Source organism: Elephas maximus, chromosome 12, assembly GCF_024166365.1.
Source record: "Elephas maximus indicus isolate mEleMax1 chromosome 12, mEleMax1 primary haplotype, whole genome shotgun sequence".
Classification (NCBI taxonomy): Eukaryota; Metazoa; Chordata; class Mammalia; order Proboscidea; family Elephantidae; genus Elephas; species Elephas maximus.
Window position 1 is genome coordinate 57928993 of NC_064830.1, and position 25921 is coordinate 57954913.

Here is a 25921-nt window from a genome sequence, read left to right on the forward strand (position 1 = left end):
GCCCGGATTCCAGGCGGCCCGGGGATGGGCTGAAATTGGTAGAGGCCAGCCTCCCTCCCCCTGAGTGGCAAAGTCATCCTTGGCTGTACCACCCTTGGGAAGAATGGACCCCTTTGTCCAGAGGCCCCGCAGGGCGCACCCGGCATCCCGATTGGAGCAGCGGGTATGGGGTCTTCCTCAGGGTTCACTCTGCCACTCCCAGCGGGCAGGCACGCACACTAGTGTCTCTCAGGGCCATCTCCCACCACTTGCCTACTGTGGCGCCCCCTCCCTCCCAGCATCCAGCACAAAAGGCATCGTGGGACGAGGGATCTGCTCACAAAGGCCACAGGCCAGGTGCGCGCAGGCCAGAGCCAGCGAGCTGACTCCTCAGAGCTGACTCCTCATCCGAGCCCACAGCTCCCGGTAAGGTGGGGCCCTGAGCATTGAGGCAGAGCACTGAGGTTAGGACAGGGGCAGGACTGCACAAGTTCCCCACAGGTGGGGATAGATTACCCAATAAGCAAGGTTAGCACAGCCTTACTTGTGCTTATATTTCACACGTTTTTCACGCATCGTTGTTAGGTGCCAAATAGTTGGTTCCAACTCATAGTGACCCCATGCACAACAGAATGATCCTGCACCATCCTCAGTCGTCGCTATGTTGAGCCCATTACTGCAGTCAGTGTCAATTCATCACATAAGCATGTGAAATTGTTGACTATAGACTAGTAAGCATGCGTAAGTAAGCCCATGCTTACCTTGCTTACTAAGTCATCTGCCCTGTCAGGGACTGTAAATTTGAAAAGAGGCTTTGATTCTGTAGGAAGGTGCTGTGGGGTTGGGAGACAGATGCCAGCCATACCTAGCAGTCTTTGATGTCGTGAAATAATGTGAAATTGTTCACTACAGATGATCAGGTAGACAAGGTAAGCACTATGTTTAGCTTGCCTATTCGATAATTGCTATGAGTCGAAATCGACTCGATGGCACTGGGTTTATTGGATAATCTACCCCTGCACAGGACCCCCTCCTTGGGTCAGCGGACACCCCCCAGTAGCCACTCTGGACAGGGTGACTGAAAGCTCCACATTTCAGGAAGGGGGCTGCTCTTGTGCTTACACCACCTTTACTTCAGGGGCAGATGAGGATTTGGTGGGGGATGGGGGAACCAGGATGATCCACTCCCCTGGGCACTCCACTTCCCCCTGCCCCCACCCCGCTTCCTCTCATTTCCCTAAATGTCCAACCCCGCACCTCCCCTTCCCATCCACATTCTCTCCTTGGAAAACTGGACAAGCCTCAAGGCTTTAAGTGCCACCAACACATGGAGAACCCTGTCATTTTCATCCCCACCCAGACCTTTCCCTTGGACTCAGACCCCACTGTCTGAGTTCCCTCCCCGCTGGGAGCCTTTCCCCTTGTTCAGAGGCGGCAGCAGTCCCAAGGAGGGCTTCCCCTCCAGGGTGAGCTGAACTCACCCTGATTCTCAAACATGGTGGGCAGCTGCTCTGGGCTGGGCCCTGGCCTCTACTCACCAGACCCAGGAAGTGACTGAGCCTCCTGTGCAACGAGTCCTTGTCTCAAAGGACATAGAGAAGAGGTGGGTGGGGCTCATGGGGCCAGGAGCCACACCTCGATAGCCAGAACACCTCAGAGGGCTGGGCCAAGGGCTTCATCAGCCCTAGGGGGAAGTAGCTAGGGCATGGGGAGCGGTAGGGTGTGTGGGACTGGAGCTACGGGACCAGGGCTGTGGCACCTGTGTAACCTACGGGCCACACCTCCAGCTGTGTGCAAGCCACGTGCGCATGTGTGCAAATTAATGTGGGCACTCAGAGCATGGAGTGCCGGTGTGAACATGAGAGGTGTGGGGTCTATGCAGACTCGGGGGTGCGCTCATCCAACCAGCTTTTATTGAGTGCCTTCTGGGAGCCAGGCACTGCTCTGGGCACTGGGAATAATGCAAGGACCAAGACAAGAATGGGGTGCTGTGGAAGTGCTCCCCTAGCCCAGGGCCCAGGCACACCCCTCTCCTGAGAGGGCCAGTTCCAGCCCCACAGCAGCCTCCCAGATTCTCTATGCCTAGTGGGGTCAGGCCTCTTTCTCCTTTCCAGTACTCTGGTCTTGGGAGGAGTGGGATGTATTGCTGGACAGCAGGGCTTTCCTGTCACCTGGTGACACCTGTCCTTCAGGAAGGAACCTGAGGCACTCCATGCTTGAAGAGAGGGCAGTGGTCTCAAGCCTGACTACACTGGGAAGCACCCCATCCCGGCCGGGGCTCTGGACCAGGGCTGTGGAGGCCGAGAAGGGGCAGGTCAGACAAGCTCTGACACTCATGGGTATTCGGCCTCAAGGTGAGGTGAGGAGGTCTTGGCTCATCAGCCTGACCCCAGCTCTGTTCTCCCACTTGGCTCCCCCTTGCTCAGGCTCTGCAGGTCCCGTCCAGGAACGCCTGTCTATTTTGATGTTTTCTGGAGAAGGAAGGTGGTCTCTCCAGTTCCTGGGACTCTGACTCCCAGCCCCAGGCTGCACGAGCCGCCAGAGGCCCAGGCCCCTCACATCCGGTTCCCCCACGCCCCACTCACTCAATTGAGAGCCAGCATCTGTCTTTTCCGGCGGCTAAATCTCTCCTCCTCGTCAACCCTCCTCTCCTCCGGAACCGCCCCCTTTCCCTCAGACCCCAGCCCTCCTCCAATTTCCCGCCCACCCAGCTGATTGCCTCCAGGTGTAGGAGGAACCTGACCGGTGTCCTTTCGCGACTGCTCCCAGGCTTGATCGGCTTTCCGGGTATCCTGGTCAGTGGAGCCCCGACCAATCTCCCTGAGATAGAGCCGTAGAGGGAGGCTGGCTTTAAACCAGGGCCCGCAGTCCCCTGGTGAGCCTCTCTCCCACCCGTGCTCCAGCCCACACACTGGCCTCCCGCTCCTGGGATACTGACGTCGCCAGCCTCCGCAGGAACTGTATTCGCTGGGCCAGGACACCCCGAGTGATCTCCCCTCCCCTTCAGGCCGTCGAATCGCAGCCCCACATTCCGTTGGGTGTTCAGCCCTCTCTGAAATCGTCGGGTGTTGTCTCCCGTCTCCCCACGCCAGGTTGTGCGCTCCAAGGGCTCCCCACCTCCGAGGGAAAGCCCAAAATAACCGTCCGCTGAGTGAACCAACGAGTGACCGGACCACTGCAAGCTTCGCAACAGGGCACGGCGGGGCCGGATCCTGCGAAGGTCGCCGCTCACTAGGGCTGCCCACAATCGTGGGGCGCAGGTCGATGCCGTCGCGACGTGGAACTCGCGGGAAGGGCCCTGGGCCTGGGCGAACTGAAGACCACAACGGACCTGCCAGGCGGACTCGGGTCGGCCATTTCCGGCGTCACTAGCGTGGGCCCTGCCCCTCACTTCCGGCGCATCGCCGCGGCCTCAGGAAACGCGAGCGGAGGAAGTGGTGCAGGCCGGGGCGGCGGGGCGGTGGATCGGGCGAGTCCTTCTCGCTCCCGGGTCCTAGCGTAAGGGGCTCCGATCCGAGCCGGGGTGGGACCTGGGGGCGGGGCGATCCTGAGCCGCGTGTCCCACAGCCATGGAGCAGGACGACCCGGCCGAGGCGGTGACAGAGCTGCGCGAGCGGCGCCTGGGCGCTCTGGAGCTGCTGCAGGCAGCGACGGGCTCAGGCCTGGCAGCCTACGCCGTGTGGGCCCGGCTGTTGCAGCCTGGCTTCCGTCGCGTGCCGCTGCGGCTGCAGGTGCAGGGCGGGGCCTGCGCCGGGCGACGCCTAGCTGGAGGCGGGGTTGCGAGGGAAGTGCAGCCCCCGCCGGGAGGGGGCGGGACTTGCAAATAACGGTTGACAACAGGTGAAGGGAGGGTGACGGCAGCTCCGGGCGGGGCGAGGCGGGGCCCGGCCCGCAGCTAGGGAAGGAAGCCCAGGTGGCAAAACCCTTCCACTACTGGATGATCCAGGTATCGGGGGAGAAGTGGGTGTGGCCAATGGGCTCCAGCCCTCCCAGCCCCGCCCCCTCACTCAGGTGCCGTACCTGGGCGCGAGCGCGCGGCAGGTGGAGAATGTGCTATCGTTGATGCGAGGCCGCCGCGGAAACATGGTGGATCTGGGTTCTGGCGATGGCAGGATTGTAAGGCGCCCTTACTTGCTGCCCCCTCCTGCGAGCGCCTCTCCCCCGCCTCCTGGTCCCCGTGCCCGCTCCCTGCCCACAGGTGTTGGCGGCCCACAGGTGCAGTCTCCGCCCGGCTGTGGGCTACGAGCTGAACCCGTGCCTGGTGGGGCTGGTACCGCTACACGCGTGGAGGGCAGGCTGTTCCGGGAACGTCTGCTACCTCTGTAAGGATCTCTGGAAGGTAACCTCTGGATTCTGCACCCTTCAGACCCCCCACCTGATCTCCCATCACCTGGCTCCACAGTGCGTGCTGGGCCTCGGAAGCAGCAGTGACCCCCATACCCTCTCCCCCGGCTCGGGCCCCGGTTCCTGCTGGGGGACCTCCTCTTCCTGCAGGTGAGCCTGAGGGACTGCCATAACGTGTCTGTGTTCCTGGCCCCCAGTGTGGTAGGTCTGGGCTGCACGATGGGGACGCTGCTGCTCTGGGGCCTGGGGACCAGCCAGTGGCAGTTGTTGGGCCTGGCGGAGCTTGGTGGGATGCTGTGTGGTCCCCTGCCCATGCCCCCACTCTTCTCTACCACAGCTCCCAATGCTGGAGGCCAAGCTACAGGCAGAGCTACCCGAGGGGGCCCGAGTGGTGTCTGGGTGCTTCCGCCTCCCCACCTGGGAGCCTGTGGCTGTGGTGGGTGAGGGCCTGGACCGAGTCTGGGCCTACGATGTTCGCTGTGATGGCCTAGCTGGGGAGGCTGCCTCCTCCCTGGGGGCCCCTATCCAGGCTGCTGTGGACCGTGGGTCCTCTACCTCTCAGACCGGCTGCTGGACACAATAAAGACTCAGCTCTGCCCTGACTTTTATTTAGTAGGGTGCTCCACTGCTAGTAGAGAAGAGTCTGCTCAGTTTTCCTGGATTACCGGTTGTGGGTCCTTGGGCGCGGGGGCTTGGCTGGTGGCACAGCCCCCACTTTCGAGGGGTCCCCCGTTCCCACCAGCTTTCTCAGCGTCAGGATCTCCTGCTTGTACCTGTTTAGAGAGGCCAGGTTGAAATCCCCTGCCTGGCTGGGGACAGTGGCATCTGCCCTCCCACACACTGAGGCCCTGGGGTTAGCCCACCTGCTCAGGTGCTGGTCCACATACTCTTGTAGCTCAGAGAGCTGAGCCTCGGCTGCCGTGGCCCGGACCAGCAGCTGTGCCCGCTCCTGTTCCAGCTCAGCCTGGAATGCAGGAGGGGCCGTGAGCCCAGGGCACAGGTGAGGGCCCCCCAAGCCCTTGCCCACTACCTGGGTGCCTCTGGAGAAGTCCTGGAGCTTCTGGTGTATCTGGGCCCAGGATGCAGCGTCCAGGCCCCTGTGAGTGGGGTGGGCATGAGGTGTTGACCAGGGACCCCGTTCAGGTTGAGTTCCCTGAGCCTCGAGGTGGTGCTGCCTGGGAGTGAGTTTGGAAAGGGTTGCCTAAAGCCAGCTTGGACAGTGACCCAGTGTCTGCAGCGTTGCCGGATACATCCCCTGCCCTGCTGGGTGCCTGTTTCCCCAAAACCCTGGGAGGTGGTTCTACAGAGCCTCTACCTTTTATACATTTGAGAGCACAGGCTAGGCTATCCAGAGCCATGGGGCAGCCTGCTACTGCCCTTCCCTGGGCAGCACCTCTGCCAGCCACCCCCTCATGCTTCCCCCTGCCTCCCTCCTTGGGTCCTCTGGACCTCACCTGAGATGCCCCTTCCTTGGTGGGCTTTCCCTGATGCCCACCCAGGGTCAGCTTTCCCTCTCCTATGGCACAGATCAGTTCCTCTCCCTGATGCTCCCTTCCCCAGCTCCCGCAGGACCCCCCAGGGCACTCACTGTGGCTCCAAAGCCCCCAGGGAGGCTTCACTGGGCCCCTTCTGTGGGAACAAGAGCAGCGTCTCAGGCCCCCATGCTGTAAATGGTCGGGGGCTCATATCCAGGCTGTGCAGGAGGGGTTCCTGGTTGGATGAATGAGGGAGGCCTCTCAGAGGCCCTAGGGTTGGGCTTGGTGGAGCTGGAAGGAGGCCTGGGTAGTTCTGGGGCTTTGTACCCCAAGGCTGATGTGGGGCAGCAGGGAGGGTCACCTGGGCCTGGAGCATCCAGAGGTGCATCTCCAGCTTTGCCTTCTCCTCCCACAGGGGGCCAAGCTCTGCAGCCAGGTACATGGGCATCCGCTTGAGGTCCCAAGTGGCTGCATCAAGGACAGCCTTGGAGGGCCAGGGGGCCATGGTGGGGTCCGCCAACACTTGGGATGGAGCCTGCTGCACACTAAGCCACACCCAGGGTCATGGGGGCCATCCTACCCTGGAGGCCCCCTCACATGTTGGGTGGGGCCCACCTGTGGATGGCCAGCAGCTCCTTATGTCGACAACTCAGGTCTGCCAGGCGCTTGTGGTAGGTGCGTGCAGCCCGGGCCAGCTGCTTCTCTCGGCTTCGATGCGCAGCCCGGATGTCCTCCAGGGTGGCCTCCAGGAATGCCCGAAGGGGTGCAGTGGCTGGCGCCTGGCCTGCACCATTTGCATAGTCCTGGGGGAGATGGGGCTGGGCTGGTGTTGGGGGCCATGGGGTTCCCAGAAGCCAAGTAGTATGCCCAGGCTAGGCTCGGCTCCCCAAGACCAAGACCACCTCGCCAGTGCTCACTGCCATGTCCTGGGCATAGTGCTGCAGCCGGATCACATATTGCTCATTCAGTTTCTTGAGCTGTATCTGCAGCTGGCTGTTCTTGGCCTCTGCCTGGTGGAGCTGGCCCTGGCAGGCGGACAGCACCTGGTGGCAGAGGTGGCTCTGAACCCACATCCAGCAGGCAGGCGGTGCTCATGGGACCCCCGCTGCCTGGGATCTTGAGGCAGATGGGGCTGGGCTCACCCGGGCTTGTGTGGCCACTCGCTGCCCAGCTGCCCTGGCCTCCTCTTGGGCTCTCTGCAGCTGCCGGCCCAGGGCTTCCCTGTGGACATAGGGTGAGGTCAGTGGGTCCTGGTGGGAGGGATCCCTCAGCCCCTTGGGAACAGCTGCTTGCCCACCCTGTCTCCAGCGAGGTAGTCACTCACACACGCATCTCCAGCACCTGCTGCTGGGCCCTCTGCAGTTCCAGTGCCCTCTCTGCTTCTCCCAGCTGCTGTGGGCACACAGGTGTGGTGGAACTGGAACCCAAGCTCCCCACCCACTGCACTGCTGCCCCCAAGGCTGTGACACACCTGGGCAGCCCCTGGGACAGGTGGCCGCACACTCACAGGGTTCTGCAGCTTCTGTTGCCTGGACTTCAGGGGCATGAAGTCCTTGGGCTGTGTCTGTATGGAAGGGAGGTGTGAGGGGTGAGCAGGTCCTGGCCTCACTATGTCCCCACCACACCCTGCTAGGCTCCCACCTGGTGCCTCCTCAAGGCATCCTGGAGTCTTTGGTCATTAGAGTGGCCCTGTGCTGGTGCCTGGTGCTGTCCCCAGCTGCCCTGTTCCCTATGCAGCTCCAGCTCCAGCACTCGGCTCTCCAGCCGCAGGACCTGCAGGGTGACCAGGTGAGCAACTGCATTTGGGCCACTGGAGCAGGAAAACGTCCACCTGGACATGAGTGTGGGTATAGCAGCACACGCCCACCCTGGGGCTCCCACTGACACACCTGGACCCTCCAGCATGCTCCTCCTCAGGTACCCCTCCCATGCCCTTGGGCTAGCAAGGCTGGGCAGGTGCCCACCTCACTCTTCAGCTCGAAGATCTGGGCCTCATGCTGCTCCCGAAGTTGATGGATGGTGAGCTGCAGGTCGACCAGCTCCTTGGAGATCTGGGGGTGGCCAGTGGGGTGAGAGGGATTGCCCATGGGACCCTGCAGGCATCCCCTCTCCTCCTGGCACCCAGAGCCCCACTCCCACCTGCAGCCACTGCTCCTCACTCAGCTCCAGGTCTGACAGTGACTCCGGCTGGACACTGATGGCCCAGGCTGGGGTGTCACCTGGGGCCCCTAGCCGCAAGTCCTCAGCCCATGGCAGAACCTGGAGAAGCACCGCCACCCACCCTCCAAGTGGGTCCAGGCCCGGCTGAAGCCCCCACCCCCATGGAGCCCCTAGTCATCCACCCAGCCCAGTAGTAACCATCCACCTACTCAAACCAGCCCAGCTGGGGCAGCCCCTCCGCTGGCCAGGATCAGTCCAGGAGTGGGGCCTGCCCCTCTTCTGGCCCCAGGGCAGGAGCACTGGCATCTTGTCTACTCACATTCTCAGCGGCCCGAGGTGGGGGCTTTGGCCTAACGCCTGCAGGCGCTCCTTTCTCCATGGGCTAGAGAAACTTGGGTGAGCCTGGCCGCCCTGGTGGCTGTTGCTACGATGCTGTGGCTGTCGTTATCAGGTCTGTGGGTCCTAGGAGACTCAAGGCCCCGCCCACAATTGCAAAGCAGCGGCTGGGGAGGATTGTCCATCCCTTTCCCCATCTGTGCAACGCAGATCTGTTGGGGTGCATGGGGTGTGCTCAGCTTGGGGGAGGGTGTGACGGCCACGCGGAATTCCATGCCAGCCCTTTTGTGTTGGTTCGCACACTAATTAGACGCCTTATGTGTGCCTCCCGATGCCAGCTAAGTGCTGGGATGGTCAGGGGAACAAACTGGACAGATAATCCCCCAAACTGCAGAAAAAGGGCACAATGTCCTAATTGGGACCGGGGGGGGCGGGTAGGGGACAACTGGCTCAGTGTGGGCGCCAGGAGGTCTTACCGGAGGAGGTGTCCAGCCCCGGGTCTGGCGGCTGCGGAGCGCTCAGGGTAGAGTCAACGCGCCTTCCCCGCCGCGCCCGCGCCCTCCCTTCGGCCCCGAGTCACGCAAGTGCCGGGCCAGGCGGGCGGAGCGGCGCTCTCCGTCTAGCCCAGTGACCGGCGTCCTCGCCTCCTCCACCCGTCCTTCAGGCGGCTGTGTAACCCCGGCCAGCTCAACCACAGCGGGGGAGGGGGTTGCGGGGAGGGGGCGGTCTGGGTCGGGGTCGCGCCGCCGCGGGGAGGGAGGGGCCTGGGGTGGGAGGAAGGCGGGGCCTGAACGGCGCGAGGCCAGGGAGTGGGCTGGCGTGGGAAAACTCTCTGAGTGGCGGCGGCGAGGCTCACTAGAGAAGGCGGCCTGTAATGCAGGGGTGGGGTCTGAGGGTGAGAGGGGCCTAGGTGACAAGGGGCTGGCTTCCTGCACCCGCTGGTCTGCTCGCGCACGCCTGGAGTGTGGGATGCCACGTGGGTCCTTCGGGAAGCTCTTCTGGCCTGAATGTGTGTGGGCCGATTCCGGCCCTCGAACGGCCCTATTTAGAGTCTGGAAGAGGAGATGTCACCCTCAAGAAGGGAGTCAGAAGGCTGGGCCTCTTTTGATGTCACAGGCAGGTAACTCTGGGCGGCCTCTGGGCGCTCTGAGCTGCCGTGCCGACGGTCTGTCACCGAGTGCCCTGCCTCCTGGCCTTTACCTACTGTCATCCTCATCGGGACGTGTCTCTACCCCACGCCCGTGTCTCCAAATCCTGGCTCCCCTGGACACAGTTCCAGCGACCACGAAGGTTAAGGTCATCCTCGTGCTGGAGAACTGTATGTACCTAGTCATCGCGGAGCACATGTGGGAGACTGTGGCTGTGCCCCAGAGGGTGAGGATGGGCCGTGGGGGGCGGTGGGGAGCACGCTGAGGTCAAGGCTGCCTGGGGACAGCCTGGCAGGCAGACCCCCTTGCCCTACACCCCTCGGAGGGGCTCCCCAGCCTCACTGGCTGGAGCAGACCCTCCCCCATACTCTTCTCTGTTCATGGTCATTTGGGGTTCCTTGATTATCTCGGGTCTCCCAAAAGGTGGGGCTGCCTCTGGCCTCTTCTTGGCCTTTTCCGTGGTGCCTAACCCATCCTGGACACACCGGGTGCTCAGTAATTGTTTGCTGGCTTCCTCACCCACCCAGGTGCTGCCCTAGGGCCAGGCCTACCTGGGGTGCTGTGTTTTGTTGTACCCGGCATCCTGATATGGGAGGCAGCTCCAAACCGGCAGCCCGTAGCTCCCTAACACCTGTTCCTTTCAGCTGCTGGAGGAGATCGTGGGCCAGGAGGGGATGTCCCTGACCATTGTGCTGACCACCCACCACCTCTGGTGAGGGCTGGTGGGCTGAACACAAGGGTTCCGCCCCCAGTTGCCCCTACCTCTGGTATGGCCCACTCCTGCCTGCTCCCAGGGACCACACGCAGGGCAACGTGGAGCCGTAGTCCGGACTAGCTGTGCTGGGCACCAACAAGTGCAGTCTGCACACTGACCCACAGGCTGGCACATGGCCAGGAGCTGTGGGTTACGATGCACCTGGCCGGGGGTGGAAGCTGCCCAGGATGTCCACCTCACACCCCTCTCCAAACAGTGCAGTTTGGGGGCCATCCACATGTGCTGCCTCCTGATGCCAGGCCACAGGAGCTACTTCTTATGGGGTGTCTGGGCCTGCCAGCTCTCCGTCCCCAGGGTGGCTGGCTGTGGCCTGTGCCTGAAGAGGACTGCACAGCAAATATACCAGAGCCTGGCTGAGACACCGAGTGGCCCATGCCTCTCGAAACGCCAAAGGCCTGTTCCAGCCCTACTCCTAGGAGAGTCTGAACTCCCTGCCCGCCCGTGCCAGGGGTGCAGATGGATGGACGCGATGGCCCCTTGTGGGGAGGCAGGACAGGTAGAGGAGCCAACAGTGTGAGAAGGTGCCCTTCGGCCACATACTGAACACCATGGTGTTTACACAGGTGGGGCCCAGCAATGACCATGTGAGAGCCAAGCTGTCCTGGGCCAAGGTATGCAGCCCTCTGTGGCCAGGGCTGGGGGTCAGCTCTGTGGCTGGGCTGGCCATGGATGTGCTTAGGGCAGGAGTGTGCTGCCTGGAGTCTGGAGTTGGAGTGGGGGGGGGGAGGGCACCTGGGGGAGTCTCTGTAGCTAACCCTGGGTGGTGGGTGGGGCTCAGGGCAGAGGTACACCACCACCTCACCCAGGGCCCCCTGGGTGCAAGGGGCAGCCTGTAGGACTAACCGCCACGTGGCTGCCCTAGCCACTCCTTGGGCTCTGTCCTGTGCCCTGCCCTCTTCTGCCCTAGCTGTGACTGGGACCATCATCCCAGAAAAAAGGTGAGGCCCACGTGCCCACAGTGGTGTGAATACCAGTGTGCTCAGGGCACTGCCGTCATCTGGACAACAGGGGCCCCCTCCCTGCAGGGAAGACATGGTGCCGGCAGAGGTCCTGCAGGCCCTGTGCAGGGAGGCACCTGAACAGGGCATCTGAGCAGCCAGAGTCACTGCAGCTACAAGCACAGGCCCTCCTGGTGCTTCAGTGGGTTTCCTGCCTGTCCCCCGAGAAGTGAGCCTGGGGCTGGGCCGGGGCTCATGCCATGTCCCTTCTTCCTGCAGTGACTCAGCCAACTAGGCCGTGTGGGGACGCCGAAACCTCCGGCAACCTTGTCTGCCCCCAGAGGCCAGCAGAGACTGCTTGTCCCATGTATCTGCGTGGACTCCACCAGCCAGGTAGACTTGCAGTGTCTGCTGTGGGGTGCGTGTGGGACCTGGGGACGCCGTGCCCTGTGGGTCCTGGAACTAGCTGTACCGGGCACTGGACTTCTGGACCCAAATAAAGCTTTGAAAAGACCTTGTCTTCACTCTAGCAGATGCTCTCAGGACACAGACCATGTCTTAGAGATGCTTTAGGACATGCACATCCCTTTATTGGGAGTAAGCCTCATGGTAAGACTGGCCCGGTGTGGGCAGAGAAAGTCTGGCATCCCCCCATGCCATCTGTGGATGGAAGGCCTGGCTTGGGACTGCAGAGGAGCCATTGCTATACCACCAGGCTCCTTGCACCCCACTGTGCATGCGGGCCGAGCCCCGGGCCTGCTGCAGCCTCGGTGTGTGGCCCATCTCTAGATTCCAGGTCAGCAGGCATGCAACCCCATGCTAGGTGTGGCTCAGGTGGGCACCTCTTGCCTGTTCAGTGGGTTCCCCATGCTGGGCACAACTCCCAGACCGTGGCTTCAGAAAATGACTCTAGAAATTTTAAGTTCCCTTCATGTTAGGGAAGAGTGAGGGAGGCTGGCGACAGCCCGAGCCATCGCAAGTTTCTGGAGCCTTGCTGTTGGCATGGGAGTCAGCTCTCGCCTTCTGACTGAGCCCTAGTGGGCCCCCCAGTGCACAGTGCCTCAGTGTGGGCCTGAGGGTTGAAGCTTGCCAGAGGCAGGTTCCAGCCAGAGTCCTGTTCCCACATGTCCCAGTTTGTCCCATTGTGTCTTGAGGCAGAGGCCCTGGAGCCCCAGGCTCGTGCTCGTGTACACTCCATGCCAGGCCAGGCAAACCAAAGCCCCTACCACTTGATGCTGAAGCCAAAGCTGGCCTTCTCCACAGCGTGGTACTGTGTATACAGCAGGTGGCCAGCCCTGTTTGAGCCCTCGCCCTGCAGCCAGTGCCTGTACAGCTTCTGGACCCCTGGCACATCTCTGGGCTCCTGTGTCCTGACTTCCCCATACAGCCGCTCCACCTGCTGCAGCAGCTCCTTGCTGTGCCCATCCAGGGCCCTGAGCTGCCCACCGCCATTCAAGCAGCCTGTGGGGGTTAGGGAGAGTGGGATGGGCATGGTGGTGGGGTGATGCACAGGGACAAAACCCATGGCTTCCTCCCCACACCAGCTCTCCTGATCAGCCGCCCACCTGGCCTGCTCCATTCCTGCCCCCAGAGGCCACATGCTACCTGAGGGGCAGGCCATGACCTCCACGTAGTGGTATGGGCAGCGCCCACGCCTCAGCTTCTGTACCAGGTTCTGGATGTTACGGAAGCCATAGGCAGTGGCGAAGTGCAGCAGGACCTGGCCGTCCCGCTCCAAGGTCACCTCCTGGAAGTCCTTGTTCCTGAAGGTACAGAGCTGGTTGGCTGTGACGCTTCCACAGGAGGCCTGGGGGCTTAGGAGGACACCCTGTGGCCAGATGTCTGGTCTCGACCGCAAGACTGCCATCCTTGTTCTCCCTCAAGCAGGGTGTGATGGGGGTAGGACACACTGCCTAACCCCAACCACGGCCTCCTCATTTGAAAGGGACATTCCCCTCCTCCCCTCCTCAAGGACAGTGATAAGGTGCCTCAGCCCCTCTGTGAAGATGCCTCCCATGCTGCACACAGCCCCCATGATGGGGAGACTGAGCTACAGGGCTGGGAGGGGGAGCCCTGCTTGTGCCAAATGCCTGCATAAGCCCAGCTAAGCGAAGGACCAGGGGCTGAGACTGCCATAGATGTAGCCCCTGGAGCCCAGTTCTCGGCTGCTCCACTGACCTCAGGGGCTTGTAGGTGACCTCAGCCACATGGATTCCAAAGAGTTCCCAGGCTGCATGCCTGAACACATGCTCCAGGTAGCCCCCGGAGCCCCCACCCCGATGGCTGGTAGGCTCCTCGGCAGATGCACAGCTCGACCTAAGAAAGGGGGTGGTCAGTACGGCATGGGGATGGGTCTGGGCAGAAGGGCTGCCAGGTGGCCCCTAGGAGAGGCCTGCTGCTGAGGGCCCTCTAGCCCACCTGCCTTTGACCAGGGCAGTGCTGTGGGTTGGGGGAAGGGCTTCCACTCCCAGGTCTGAGGAAGGAGACTCCACAAGAGCAGCCCCAAGGCTGGACTGCAGAGCGAGCTGGGAGGGGTCTTGGAGCAGCGTAAGGGAGCTGGACTGTAGAACATGGGCTCTTCTCAGGACTCAAGCCCCTCCTCAGGACCTGTATGATTTACATTCTCTGGGGAGCTGCCTGCAGCCTGCTGCCCACCCCCATGTTGGGGAGCCAGGCCTGGCCATGACCAGCAAGGGTCTGGGGCACAGTTGGCACGGCCCCACCCCTTGGAGGAATGATCAGAGAGTGCCACAATTCCCCAATACCTGCCCCCACACCGCATGTCCCAAACAAATTCTGAGCAGGGCAGTGGCTGCGGGCCAGGCCAGTGGTCTCTGACCACACTTGTCAGGGTGGAATTGAGACTTCACACATGGTTTCTTACACGGAGAGTATGGCTCATGCCCAGTGGGGGGGTGGGGGGGGGATTGTGGGGGTGCATGGTTGGAAGGAGGGGAAGGACCCTGGGGTACAGGACTGTCCCCTTGCCCCAGTCCACTGTGCTCAGGGCACAGAGCTGGGCTAGGCCAGCCTCAGCTCTGATTACCTCAGGTACGTTCACGCTGTGGACCCTGACAGGCATGGAGGCATGGATCCCCGCCCCCCTCCCCCACCCGCCACCCCACAGGCAGCGGCTAAAGCCACAATAAACCCTCCTAGCCATCTGTGGCCCAATGTCAGGTACACCAGGACTCACAGAACATCTAGGGGGGCTGGCTCCAGGTCTGGGAATGAGACCCCTTCCTCCTCCAGCAGCTTGAACATCTCCCCTAGGATAAACCAGATGCTCCACTGGACTCTCAGCACTTGGCCAGCACTCACAGTCCAGGGGCACCCACCCCCACATCTGCCATCTGCCTTCAATGGCCCCATGTGCCTCCTGGGCTGGTGGGTGGAGGACCCAGCCGGGGGCAAGAATTGCCACTCCTGGATACAATTTTTTTTTTTTAGATACATAGCCCACCCTCCTGTGTCTCCACGGGAGAGGCAGGGGACTTCCAAGTCTGTCCGGCCTCCCTGTGGCAATTTATTTTTGTGTTCTTTCCATTTCTGAAGGGATGGTGGGGCTCTGTGAGGCTGTTCGTGTACAGGGACTCTATATGCTGACCCAGAAACCCTGGTAATGGCACAACGGCTAAGCACTCAACTACTAACTGAAAGGTAGGCGATTTGAACCCACCCAGTGGATCCGGGAAAAAGACCTTATCTGCTCCCATGAAGACTACAGCCTAGAAAACCCTATATGGCAGTTCTACTCTGTCACGCAGGGTCACTGTGAGTCAGAATTGACTTGACAGCACCTAGCAACAACAGGTGCTGACTGGCAGAGAAATGCTGCTGGGCTTTAGAGCCTTCACCATCCCACCACAGAGCCGTTGACAGTGTGCCATCCAGGCAGGTCTCCAGGATGGGGCTTGACTGGTGACAGCTGACCTGGCTCCACAGGCAGACAGAGGAGGACCCTTGGTCTGGCCTGCTCCCCTACCCTGGGGCTCCCTCAGGGCCTGTGCCTGGGCTCTGGGACCCGTAGGCAGTGCAACCGCACCTGTTGTGATGACACAGTCAACATCACGTGTTTGGAACTCTTGGTTGAAGAAATCAGGTCTGGACGCCTCGAGCTTCTTGTCATAGCAGGGCATCACCGTCACATGGTAGAGACGGTCAGGGGTCAGGTGCTACATGGGGACACAGACACAGAGTTGCTCATGGTTCAGGGGCCAAAATGCCCTACACAGGGGCTGACAACACCCCATGCTGTGCCAACATGCCCCACATGGGGGCTGACATGCCCCATAACAGATCAACATGCACTGCATTGGGACAGCCCCAGCCATTCCTCCGAAACCTCTCCTAGCAATCTTGCATTTATCAGCGGGCACTACAGGGCCTGGGCTCATCACTCCAGAAGAAGGACCACCTGCAGATGTGGGCCAATCACAGATGGGCTGACCCTTGCAGAGTAAGCAGGGCCTTCAGTGTGGCTCAGACATCATGCCACCCTGGAAGGAACCAGGAGGCCAGGCAAGAAAGACTCAGGGAGACGTCCACTCATGTCTGGACAGAGGGGAGAAAGCAGGCGCAGCAGCTGTGATCAGCAGTCACTGCTTGGCTTTCCTCCTCCTCCTCCCCAACCTGTGCTGGGTGCCCTCATAAGCCGCCTACCCTGTGGGGTGGGTGTCGCTGACACATGGCCTCCACCTCCCGCTCCCTGAACCGAGTGCCTGGCCTGCCACCGAGTGTGGGACACGCCTGGAGCTGGTCCTCTGGTGACAGGTGGAGCACTGGGCAGCAGAAGATCAAGTGTCAAGGGATGGGGGTGGCAGAACATTTGCTGCTACTGAACTGTACCACTTCTGCATGTCTGCGGGACCCCGTGTGGCCACTGGCTAGGATGCAGCACCTCTCCCACAGTCTCACAGTGACTGATGTGGCCACCACCATTCACGGTGGCTGCACACCCGGCTCTGTCACCTGCTGCTGGGCGAAGAAGTCCTTGACCAGGGCGCCCATGACCTGCTGTGGGGACCGGACAGTGCTGAGATGTGGGAGAAGGAAGCTGCCGTGGGTCTTCTCAGCGTAGCAGATCCAGCCTGGGCCAACAGGAGCAGAAGGGGCGCAGTGAGGGAGCTGGTGCCAACTACCTCTCACTGCCAAGAAGTGACTGACAATTCGGGGGCGGGCCATGCGTCAGGGGGTTGACCTCACAGAGAAACACTCTGTTCTCTCATCACCCGGAGGTATGTTTTTAGCAGCTCAGAGGGGCACCACCCGCACCCAAAACCCACTGCTGTCAAGTTGATTCCAACTCATAGCAACCCTACAGGGCAGAGTAGAACTATCTCATAGGTTTTCCAAGGCAGTACATCTTTACAGAATCAGATTGCCACCCCTTTCTCCACAGAGCAACTGGCGTATTTGAACTGCCAACATTCTGGTTAGCAGGCACGTGCTTAACTACTGTACCACCAGGACTCCTTGTAAGTGAAAATGACCCAAAGGCGGACCTCCAGGCAGGCTCCTCCTCCTGAGGGATACTCTGGGCCAGACTTCTGACCCGTTTCTACAGAACCCTATGCCTCCTACCACTCCTATGCCTGTTTTGAGCTGTTGACACCACTTCAGACTTTAACTTCACCTTTAACTTTTAGCTACCTGTAGTAGCACAAAGACCAGGAGGCTGGGTGGTGCACATGGTTTGCGATTGCCTGCTAAACTAAAGGGCAACAGTTTAATCCCACCCAGCAGTGCCAAGGAAGGAAGGCCTGTACATCCGTGAAGGTCACAGCTGAGGAAATCCTACAGAGCAGCTCTACACCGTAACACACAGCTCGCCACGAGTTCAGGGACGACTTGATGCCAGCTCACAAACTGCAACAATCCAGAGACACATGGCCCAGCGCACCTGGGCAGGCGGAAGCCAGCACGGGCAGGGCCTGTCCAGAGTTGGCCTGGCTCTGGAACCGCTGCACGAACTCACGCTGGCTCTCAAGAAGGCTGAAGTTCCGTGAGAAGGCAGTGTCAAACACGTAGTGCACCCCTAGAAGCAACAGCCAGCTCAACCCAGGAGGATACCCACGGTGGGGCCCCGACTGGAACCATGCCACCAAAGACCCTCAGTGTGTCTGTGGTGGTCACATGGCACACCATGCTGTGGACAGTGACCATGGTGCTGCCCAAGAGCCCGTGAGTGACTGTGGGTGTCCCTGTCTGAGGTCAGAGGTCCCTCTAGGGGGCTGGGCTACACCCTGCACAGAGCCCAGACATCAGTCTACAAGGGGTGTCCACTCAATGCCCCTCCCCATAGCCTGGGGACAGAGTCCAACCCCAGTCGGTCTGGGCCAGACAGGTAACAGGTGCTGCGGTGATCATGAGAAAACAATACGAGGTGTGGTGAGTCCAGACTTGCACCCCAGAGTTGGCCCCCGTGGCCTTGCTCATGCAGAGCTGTCACTAGGGTCAGAAGCCACGCCCAGAACAAAGTGCTCCCAGAGCATCAAGTTCAGACATGCGTGAAGAGTCAGCATGGTGGCACGGGCCCCTGCCTCCCACATGGCAGCACCCACCCACCTATCTTTTTAAAGAATGAAGTTAACTTCCTGGAGGTGTCTGTAGGATTTAGCTGAAATCTCGCAGCTAATGAAGCCACGGACTGTGGGGAGACTGAGATGACAACCAGCTTCTGCTGGTCGGGCACCGCCACCTGGAAGGCAAGGAGGGCGCGCTTAACTTTACGTATACTTACACTTACCCACTACTGTCAAGTAAATTCTGACTCACAGGGACCCTGTAGAATAGAGAACTGCCCCATAGGGTTTCCTAGACTGTAAGCTTTAAAAAAGAATTTTTTTATTGTACTTTAGATGAAAGATTTACAGAGCAAATTACTTTCTCGTTAAACAGTTAATACACATTGTCTTTTGACATTGGTAGCTAACCGCATGATGTGTCCACACTCTGCCCTTCTCAACCCTGGGTTCCCCATTAACAGCTTTCCTGTGCCCTCCTGCCTTCTCATCCTTGCCCTTGAGCTGGTGTGCCTATTTAGTCTCGTTTTGTTTTATGGACCTATCTAATTTTTGGCTGAAGGGTGAAGCTCAGGAGTGACTTCAGTACAGAGTTAAAAGGGTGTCCAGGGGCCATATTCTCCGGATTTTTCTTTTTTTAACAGAAGGAGAGTGACACATCTTTCTCCCAAAAAGCGCCTGGAGGGTTTGAGCCGCCGACCTCTGGGTTTTACATAGATATGTGTATATATTGCTTTTTTTATTGTGGTAAAACATATATAAAAAAATATTTACCATTTTTACGTGTACAATTCAGTGATCTAAATTATGTTCACGATGTAGAGCAACCATCACCATTAACCGTTTCCAAATTTTTCATCTCTCTTATCAAAAACTCTGTACTGCTTTAGCAATACCCCCATTCTCTCCTCCATCTAGCCCCTGGTAACCACTAATAAACTTTAGTCTCTATGCATTTGCCTTTATGTAAGTGGGCAGAGGTTAAGAGCTACGGCTGCTAACCAAAAGGTCAGCAGTTCAAACCCACAAGCCATTCCTCGGAACTTCTATGGGTCAGCTTGACTCTGTCCTATAGGATCACTTGAGTCGGAATTGACTTGACAGCGATGTTTTTTTTTTTTTTACACAACATTTGCCCTTCGGTGTCTGGCTTCTGTCATGAACACCATGTTTCCAAGGTTCACCCACATTGTGGCATGCATCAGGACTTAATTTCTGTATTTCACTGTGTGGATGGACCACAGATTTGGTTAGCCATCATCTGCTGACAAGCTATGTCATGGATTGAATTGTGTCCCCCAAAAATATCTGTCAACTTAGCTGGGCCATGATTCTCAGCATTGTATGACTGTCCACTATTTTAAGTGACTGTCCACCATCTTATGTGATTTCCCTATGTTGTGTAAATCCTATCACTATGATGAAATAAGATGCATTAGCAGCAATTATACTGATGAGATCTATAAGATTAAGTAGTATCTTAAGCCAAACTCTTTTGAGATATAAAAGACAGAAGCAGGCAGAGAGACATGGGGACCTCATACTACCACCAAGAAAGTAGCACTGGGAGCACAGCGTGGCCTTTGGACCTGAGGTTCCTGCACTGAGATGCTCCCAGACCAAGGAAAGACTGATGACAAGGACTTTCCTCCAGAGCCAACAGAGAGAGAAAGCCTTCCCCTGGAGCTGGCGCCCTGAATTTGGACTTCTAGCCTACTGGACTGTGAGGGAATCAACTTCTCTTTGTTAAAGCCATCCACTTGTGGTATTTCTGTTCTAGCAGCACTAGATAACTAAGACAGGCTGCATCCACCTTTTACCTGTTACAGTGTTAATGCAGCAAGGTGGGATGCCATCTACTCTTGAATGCTGACGAGATGGCTGGAGAGCTGGGCGCCTGGCTCTGGAGAGCATGGGCGTTAGCTTGGTTGGGCAGTCAGTTCTACACAGACTTCACAACCAAAAGTTTGAGGCCTGGCTCTTTCGGTGTCGGAGAATGCTGGCAGGTAACTCACTAAGAAGAATGCCCACACACCCTCACCTTGACAAATGAATGACAAAATGTTGGTGGATCTCAGGTTGAAAGGGTCTCTCAGCCCACTCACCGCCCACCTTATTAGCGTTTAGAATCTTCCGGAGTTCTTCATGGCTCTGCTGGATGATGAGCACGCTCTCTGCTGAGGTGACGCAGCCACTGCATGCCAGGCAGTCGTTCAGTGAGATCTTTGCTTTCTCCAACTTCTGTGTCCCCCTGGCCTGCAGAGGACAGGGAGAGCCCAGGAAAGAGGGAGCCCAGCTCGAGATGAGAGATCTGAGCTGGAGAATCTACAAGACTAGAGCTCTGAGAGAGGGAGGCAGGAACTGCTGTCCTTGCAGAGAAAAGAACCCCCTACAAGGCACATCGGACCTGTTATTCAGTCTGGGCCCCTGCCCCAGTGGCCCTGGGTCCAATCCCTCACACACAGGGAGACTCGGCATCACCTCAGTGAAGAACAAAGCAGAGGAAATGTTTCTGATACTCCAAGCAGAACATCTTACTTGGCTCACTTGGAAGTAACTCCCGTCGTCCTCGATGTGGATCTTGGCTACACCACTCCCCAGCCTCTTGTCCACCTTTATGGGCTTGATGCAGTCCTGAGCCGGGAGGAGACCCCATGCCATGCCAGGCCTGAGAAGACGGAGGCCCCTGGGAAGAGGGTCTCCTAAAGGCTGGCTGCCTGAGGCCCTGTCGGAGCCACGGATGCCAGGACAGTCCTATGCGCTATGGCCACTCACCCCATCCTCACATGGACCCCCTTTTCTAACATCCTGTAGGCACCAAAGGTCACTCTGCGGGTCGCCAGTCAGCAGTACAGCCAGTGGCAACCACGCCTGAAAATTCTCCCTGCCAACCCTGATCCTTGCCCTCCCCAGGTATGAACAGGAGGTGTGTCCACAGATAGAAGGGCCAGAAGGTGATGCTGGCTACCGAGAGGAAACTTGGCAGGAGCGCTCTGCTCAGCAGCGTTTACAAGTCACCTCCCTGCCCAGTGCCGGGGGCGGGGGGGGGGAATGTCACTCCCTTCCCTGTTCCTGCCCTCTCTTGTCACTAGAGAACTGCACTGGCCACCACCCTTCTGAAGATGACTGGCTCCAGAAGGCCTGGCGGGGGGCCCGTCAGGGATCATCCCTGCCCACAGTGCTGGGGCACAGCCCCAGCCCCCTTCTCCCCTTCCTCCTTCCCCTGGCACCTTGCAGCTGGGACCCTTACGGCTGTTGGTGGGTGGCAGGCAGGCACAAAACTGCAGGTCCTCTTTAGGGTTGGGCTTCTGTCTTCCTCCCCATGCAGCGCCCACCGCACACCCTGATGTCTACTGAGCTACGGGTTTTTTGGTTTTTTTACCCTGTGTGCTTCACATGGACCATTGCCTTGTCCTCACAACCAAGGTAGGACATCACAGTCCACTTCCAGATAATAGAACTGTAGCTCAGAGAGCTGAGGCCTGGCAGAGATCTTCCCGCAGATGTGGGCATGGCGGTTCTGCGCCCACGAGTGACCCTGGCAGCAAACTACCTGACACCCCACAGCTTCAGTTTACCCAGCCAGAGTGGGGGAGGGGCACTCCCCTCACTGGTGGTCTTGAAGGCATCGTGATAACCAGCTGCTACCTGTGTCCACCAGAGTACAAGTGGGTTCCCTGGAGTCCTTGGGGCACGGGCCTGGGTCCCCGGGGTCGGACCCCATTTCTCAGGGGAGGAAACCGAGGCAGAAAGACAGAGTAGGAAGCTTCCGGCGCGCCAGCCGCGGCCCACTCCCCGCGCACCGCCGCCCGCCGCCAGAGCCTGCCCACCTGCGACGGCCTGATGTAGTCATCCAGGTCTGTGAGTTGCAACGCCCCGCTGAAAGGCGACGCCATGGCGCCCACACTACTGCCCCGCGCAGGTGTCGCCAAACGGCGCAAAAGGCGGGCTGCCGGAAAGCGCCCCTAGCGGCGCATGCGTGCCTCGCCCAAGGCGTCCTGGGGGGGTGACCACCTTCTGCTAGCGGGCGTGGGGACGGCGCCTTTCGTCCCAGTCCCTGGGACACATTCGTTTGCACTTTCCTGCCTCCACCGGGGTGGGACAGGGACAGGGTAGATGAAACTGCCACAACTCGGGTGCCAGAGCTTGTCTGCCTTCAGAAAGAGGGCATCCCCACTTAGTTTATCCACTCCTTTAGTGTTTACCTTCGGCCAGGTGTGGGCACCGAGGTACCACACTTGGGGAGTTTGCACAGGCAGCAAGCTTTGTTTTGCTCAGTGATGCAGAACCCAGAACAGCCTGACACACAGTGGGCACTCAGTTGCCGTCGAATGAAAAGTTCAGGCGTGATGGACGCTGAAGCAAATGAAAAGTTGGGGGAGAAAGGGGAGGGGGATTCCTTCCATCTCTGGTGGTTCATTGCAGGGCATGAGGTCCTATGAGGAATGCTGGTTGGCCTTAGGGAGCCCCTCGCAGGGTCCCCAGGCCCCTTTTGCTTCATTTCGAGGAGCAGTCTGAGCAAACTCCATTTCCCCGTGAAATTTTATGACTTTGAACAGAACAATTTTTGTGTCTATCACATTCAGTTATGCACTGAATGACCATTTTTTCCTGGAACTTTCTAGAAAAATCCAGGGGTCAAATCTGGGCCCAGCCCCAGCAGTTTCAGTCCCTGTAGGGGGACTCAGGTGTCTTAGTTATCTAGTACTGCTATAATAGTATTAAACAGAAATTTATTTTTTGACAGGAGGCTAGAAGTCTGAATTCAGGGACCAGCTCTAGGGGAAGGCTTTCTGTCTTTGTCTGCTCTAGAGGAAGGTCGTCTCTTCTGAGCTTCTGTTCCTTGGTAATGTATCTTCATGTGGCATGGTACCTATCTTCCCCCAGCTCTGCTGGCTTAATCTGTTCTTTTATATCTCAAAGAAATTGATTTAAAACACACCCTACACTAATACTGCCTCATTAACATAACAAAGAAAACCTGTTTCCAAATGGGATTATAACGACTATAACCCAAAAACCAAACCCGTTGCCATCCAGTTGATTCCCATTCACAGTGACCCTATAGGACAGGGTAGAACTGCCTGCAGTCCGTTTGATCACTTTTGTGTGGCCTTTCTAGCCATGGTCTTGTAAATCCCACCCAAGTGATTAGGTGGGACTGGGCAAATAAGATAATTGTGGCTCACCAGTGGGATTGGTCAGTTTTGCACCCCACTGGGCTTGAAATGAGTCACTCCAGGCCAGGGAAAGAGCAGATCCCACCACAACCGAGGAATAACAGCCAGGAGCCAGCACTTCCTTTGGACCCAGGATCCCTGTGCCGAGAAGCTTCTGGAACCAGGAGACAGAGAGAGAGAGCTGTAACACTGAAGGTAGCGAGAAGCAGTGGCAGAGACCTGGCAGCAGGAGACAGCGTGGTGGGCTTCCCCACAGAGAAAGAAAGCTGAGTGCCTTTGGGCAGAGGCCCAGAGCCAGAGAGAGGCATGCCTGTGAGCACAGCGGGAAAGAGGCTGTCTTGATGGAAGAACTGTATCCTGAGCCTGAATTGTAACTTCCTAATAAACCCCATAATCATGAGTATTGTCTGTGAGTTGTGTGTGGCGATTGCAATGAATATTGAACCCAGCAAAGAAGTAAAAAGTGCCATGCGAAGGACAGTTGGTGTCAGAATTGGTAAAGATGGCGGAGAGAGAAAGTATGCCTAACCCCTGTCTCATAGGAATCAGCTTTGGGCTGTTGATCTTGATTCTTCTTCCCCCTTGTGAAGTTAGAGGAGGTCAGACACTGCCCCATGCCGTTTTTACACTGTCCCATAGGGTTTCCAAGGAGCAACTGGTGGATCTGAATGACCAACCTTTTGGTTAGCAGCCAAGCTTTTAACCACTGCACCACCAGGCCTCCATAACCCTGCCCAAACTCAACCCATCAAGGGCAGGAGGAGGACCCTCAGCTTTGGCATTTGGAGCAGGTCCAGTTGGGCTTTGTGTGTGTGTGTGTGTGCGCGCGCGAGTGAGAGTGTGTGAAGGTGTGCGTATATGAGTGTGTGTGAGATAGTGGCTCTATTAGTGTATGAGTCCGTGTGTGTGTGAGTGTGAGAGTGCATGTGTATGTATGTGTGACCAGAAACCCCCTGGTCTGTGTACCCCCCAAAAATGTGTCGTAAATTATAACCATCATAGGAGTTAGGATTTACAACACATTTTTGGGAGGCACAATTCAATCCGTAACAGCGGGAGATCGTCATCCAGTATTTTGTTCAGAAAATATGACCAGGGGTTTTCTGATCTCATACACTTGCACACACCCACAGACACACTCACATTCACACTCGCACACACACCTGCACTCACACACTGATAACACCCATTTACTATCTCACACACACTCACATGCTCACATAATACACACACACTTATATATACTGTCACACCTTCACATACTCTCACTCACATACTCACACACACACACTCACGCAAAGCCCTGTTGGATCTGCTCCAAATGCTGGAGCTGAGGGTCCTCCTTATGGCCTTAATGGGTGGAGTTTGGGCGGGACCCCGTAGCCCCAGCAGCTCTTTTATTACTCTCAGCCTTTCCTTGGGGACCCTAAGGCTCTTGTGCCAACCATGACACCTCCTGGGTCTTTGCATTCACATTTTACAAATTGTTTCATCATCATCGTTAGTGAATATTTACCTCCTGCTTCCCATGTGCACAGCTCCCAGCCTGACCCTGACGGGAGGCTTCCACGTGCTGGGGAGGGCACAGGGCCGGCTGAGGACGCAAGCAGCAGGGGACGCTCTTGTGGACTCCACAGGGCCCTAGCCTCGGCCTCTGCTCTAGACACGGAATTCACTTGGGCTCCAAGGCGTCCACCTCCTCTTTGCTGGCACCGTTTCCTCAGAGGCTTGCAGAGCCAAGAAACTCCTTACTGTGGACTACAGTGCAGGCTCACCCCCGAGGACAGATGCCCTGAGCGAGCAACCAGACTGGCCATAACAAAAGACCACAAAGCAGGGGCTTGAAAGAAGAGAGATTGTTCTCTCACGGTCTGGAGGCTACAAATCCAAATTCGAGGTGTGGGTGGGCCGTGCTCCCTCCAAAGACTCTGGAGGAGGGTTCAGCCTTGTCTCTTCCAGTTCCTGGTAGCCCCAGGGGTTCCTGGGCTTGTGGCAGCATTGCTCCCATCTCTGCCTCTGTTGTCTCTTGGCTTCTCCTCCTCTCTCTTCTCTTCTAAGGGCACTTGTCACTGGACTTAGGGCCAACCCAAACCAGGATGAACTCATCTCAAGTTCCATAACTCAATCACATCTGCAAGACCCATTTTCCAAACAAGGTCACACTCAGGGGTCGCAGACAGCTGTATCTTTAGGGGCGCTGCCATTCACTTCATGACAGCCCTCATGTCCATGTTCTCATGAGAACCTCAGGGGTTGGAGGACAGGTGAATACTAGGATAAGTTTCACCTGGCCTAGCCCACCTCCTAAATGTGTGTGTTTTGGGGGGCACACACTGATGAGGCTTGGGGCTGAACTGGCGTTGAAGAACAGGTAGAACAGGGTGGTAGCCACTGTGACCAGCAGAGGGGACATAGCCCAGGATGTGTCCAAGAGCCATGAGCATGGCAGGTTGCACTGTGGAGCTGGGGTGGGGGCCACTGGACTCTTGGAAAGATAAGCTGACCAGGGGTGGGGCAGGAGAGGCAGGCACAGGGTTGGGGGGAGGTAAAATAAAAAGAATAAATAAATAAAATTTAATGTTTCCTAACCATATGATCAGAGCCCTGGTGATGCAGTGGTTAAGAGCTCAGCTGCTAACCAAGAGGTTGGCAGTTTGAATCCACCAGCCTCTCATTGGAAATCCTATGGGGCAGTTCTACTCTGTTCTATAGGGTCGCTATGAGTTGGAATCAACTTGACGGCAATGGGTTTGGTTTTGGGTAATCATATGATGGGTTCCTGAGGGGTGCAAATGGCTAAGCACTTGACTACTAGCTGTATGGTTGATGGTTCGAATCCACCCAGAGGTGCCGCAGAAGACAGGCCTGGTGATCTACTTGGGAAAGGTCACAGCCTTAAAAACTCTGTGGAGCAGTTCTATTCTGCACACATGGAATCACCAGGAGTCAGAATCTAACAACTGTCAACTAACAACAACAGTCATATGATGCAAAATATTTGTCACATTTTCAAATGCCCTGGTGGCAAAGCAAGCATCGAGGATGCATCCCCACCCTGAGAA

At 57.9% G+C, this 25921-nt stretch overlaps 4 protein-coding genes across 19 annotated transcripts; 2 read left to right on the plus strand and 2 right to left on the minus strand.

The window, feature by feature from the left end:
- Window positions 1-2909: 2909 nt before the first annotated feature.
- On the plus strand, window positions 2910-5058 carry ANTKMT (adenine nucleotide translocase lysine methyltransferase). 4 transcript variants are annotated; one of them, XM_049903445.1, is made up of 5 exons: window positions 2911-3710; window positions 3991-4095; window positions 4178-4318; window positions 4474-4524; window positions 4661-5058. In XM_049903445.1, the coding sequence occupies exons 1-5, from the start codon at window positions 3549-3551 to the stop codon at window positions 4904-4906; spliced, it is 705 nt and encodes a 234-aa protein (XP_049759402.1). In that variant the 5' UTR covers window positions 2911-3548; the 3' UTR covers window positions 4907-5058. The 4 variants fall into 4 exon arrangements, with proteins under 4 accessions (XP_049759403.1, XP_049759401.1, XP_049759402.1 ...); XM_049903446.1 differs by lacking the exon at window positions 4474-4524 and having other exon boundaries at window positions 2910-3710; XM_049903444.1 differs by lacking the exon at window positions 4474-4524 and having other exon boundaries at window positions 2910-3710; window positions 4178-4473; window positions 4661-4859.
- Window positions 4902-8365, minus strand: CCDC78 (coiled-coil domain containing 78). 11 transcript variants are annotated; one of them, XM_049903437.1, is made up of 13 exons: window positions 8278-8355; window positions 7938-8057; window positions 7763-7849; window positions 7440-7571; window positions 7306-7362; window positions 7123-7190; window positions 6941-7019; window positions 6716-6841; window positions 6414-6601; window positions 5912-6343; window positions 5354-5498; window positions 5187-5287; window positions 4904-5096 (listed from the first exon to the last, which is right to left on the minus strand). In XM_049903437.1, exons 1-13 carry the CDS (start codon window positions 8335-8337, stop codon window positions 4985-4987), a joined length of 1707 nt encoding a protein of 568 aa, XP_049759394.1. In that variant the 5' UTR covers window positions 8338-8355; the 3' UTR covers window positions 4904-4984. The 11 variants fall into 11 exon arrangements, with proteins under 11 accessions (XP_049759392.1, XP_049759393.1, XP_049759388.1 ...); XM_049903435.1 differs by having other exon boundaries at window positions 4902-5498; window positions 5912-6033; window positions 6160-6343; XM_049903436.1 differs by having other exon boundaries at window positions 4902-5287; window positions 5354-5420.
- A 22-nt stretch (window positions 8366-8387) lies between these two features.
- HAGHL (hydroxyacylglutathione hydrolase like) lies at window positions 8388-10267 on the plus strand. The gene is made up of 4 exons (XM_049904995.1): window positions 8388-8409; window positions 8761-9668; window positions 10087-10154; window positions 10237-10267. Exons 1-4 carry the CDS (start codon window positions 8388-8390, stop codon window positions 10265-10267), a joined length of 1029 nt encoding a protein of 342 aa, XP_049760952.1.
- An 832-nt stretch (window positions 10268-11099) lies between these two features.
- On the minus strand, window positions 11100-21610 carry CIAO3 (cytosolic iron-sulfur assembly component 3). Of its 3 annotated transcripts, none has more exons than XM_049903440.1 (11): window positions 21510-21607; window positions 20218-20365; window positions 19792-19935; window positions 17723-17855; window positions 17058-17192; window positions 16127-16245; window positions 15201-15330; window positions 14352-14424; window positions 13334-13471; window positions 12721-12918; window positions 11100-12616 (listed from the first exon to the last, which is right to left on the minus strand). In XM_049903440.1, exons 1-11 carry the CDS (start codon window positions 21530-21532, stop codon window positions 12217-12219), a joined length of 1641 nt encoding a protein of 546 aa, XP_049759397.1. In that variant the 5' UTR covers window positions 21533-21607; the 3' UTR covers window positions 11100-12216. The 3 variants fall into 3 exon arrangements, with proteins under 3 accessions (XP_049759397.1, XP_049759399.1, XP_049759398.1); XM_049903442.1 differs by having other exon boundaries at window positions 12281-12616; window positions 12761-12918; window positions 20218-20313; window positions 21510-21610; XM_049903441.1 differs by having other exon boundaries at window positions 12281-12616; window positions 12761-12918.
- Window positions 21611-25921: the final 4311 nt, after the last annotated feature.

Bases quoted from the DNA above. Each gene is read 5' to 3' on its own strand.
- HAGHL (XM_049904995.1), top strand. From the start codon at position 8,388: ATGCTGTGGCTGTCGTTATCAG. The intron at 9,669-10,086 runs GTGAGGATGGGC...TGTTCCTTTCAG, and splicing joins CTGTGGCTGTGCCCCAGAGG to CTGCTGGAGGAGATCGTGGG. The intron at 10,155-10,236 runs GTGAGGGCTGGT...GCCTGCTCCCAG, and splicing joins CTGACCACCCACCACCTCTG to GGACCACACGCAGGGCAACG.
- CCDC78 (XM_049903429.1), bottom strand. From the start codon at position 8,337: ATGGAGAAAGGAGCGCCTGCAGGCGTTAGGCCAAAGCCCCCACCTCGG. The intron at 6,842-6,940 runs GTGAGCCCAGCC...CTCTGCCACCAG, and splicing joins GAGTGGCCACACAAGCCCGG to GTGCTGTCCGCCTGCCAGGG. The intron at 6,344-6,413 runs GTGGGCCCCACC...GGTGTGGCTTAG, and splicing joins GAGCTGCTGGCCATCCACAG to TGTGCAGCAGGCTCCATCCC.
- CIAO3 (XM_049903440.1), bottom strand. From the start codon at position 21,532: ATGACTACATCAGGCCGTCGCAG. The intron at 14,425-15,200 runs GTGCGGTTGCAC...GGTTTATCCTAG, and splicing joins TGACTGTGTCATCACAACAG to GGGAGATGTTCAAGCTGCTG. The intron at 13,472-14,351 runs GTGAGTCCTGGT...CCCCTTTCTTAG, and splicing joins CCAGCCCCCCTAGATGTTCT to GTCGAGCTGTGCATCTGCCG.
- ANTKMT (XM_049903444.1), top strand. From the start codon at position 3,549: ATGGAGCAGGACGACCCGGCCGAGGCGGTGACAGAGCTGCGCGAGCGG. The intron at 4,096-4,177 runs GTAAGGCGCCCT...CCCTGCCCACAG, and splicing joins GTTCTGGCGATGGCAGGATT to GTGTTGGCGGCCCACAGGTG. The intron at 4,474-4,660 runs GTGAGCCTGAGG...TCTCTACCACAG, and splicing joins GGGACCTCCTCTTCCTGCAG to CTCCCAATGCTGGAGGCCAA.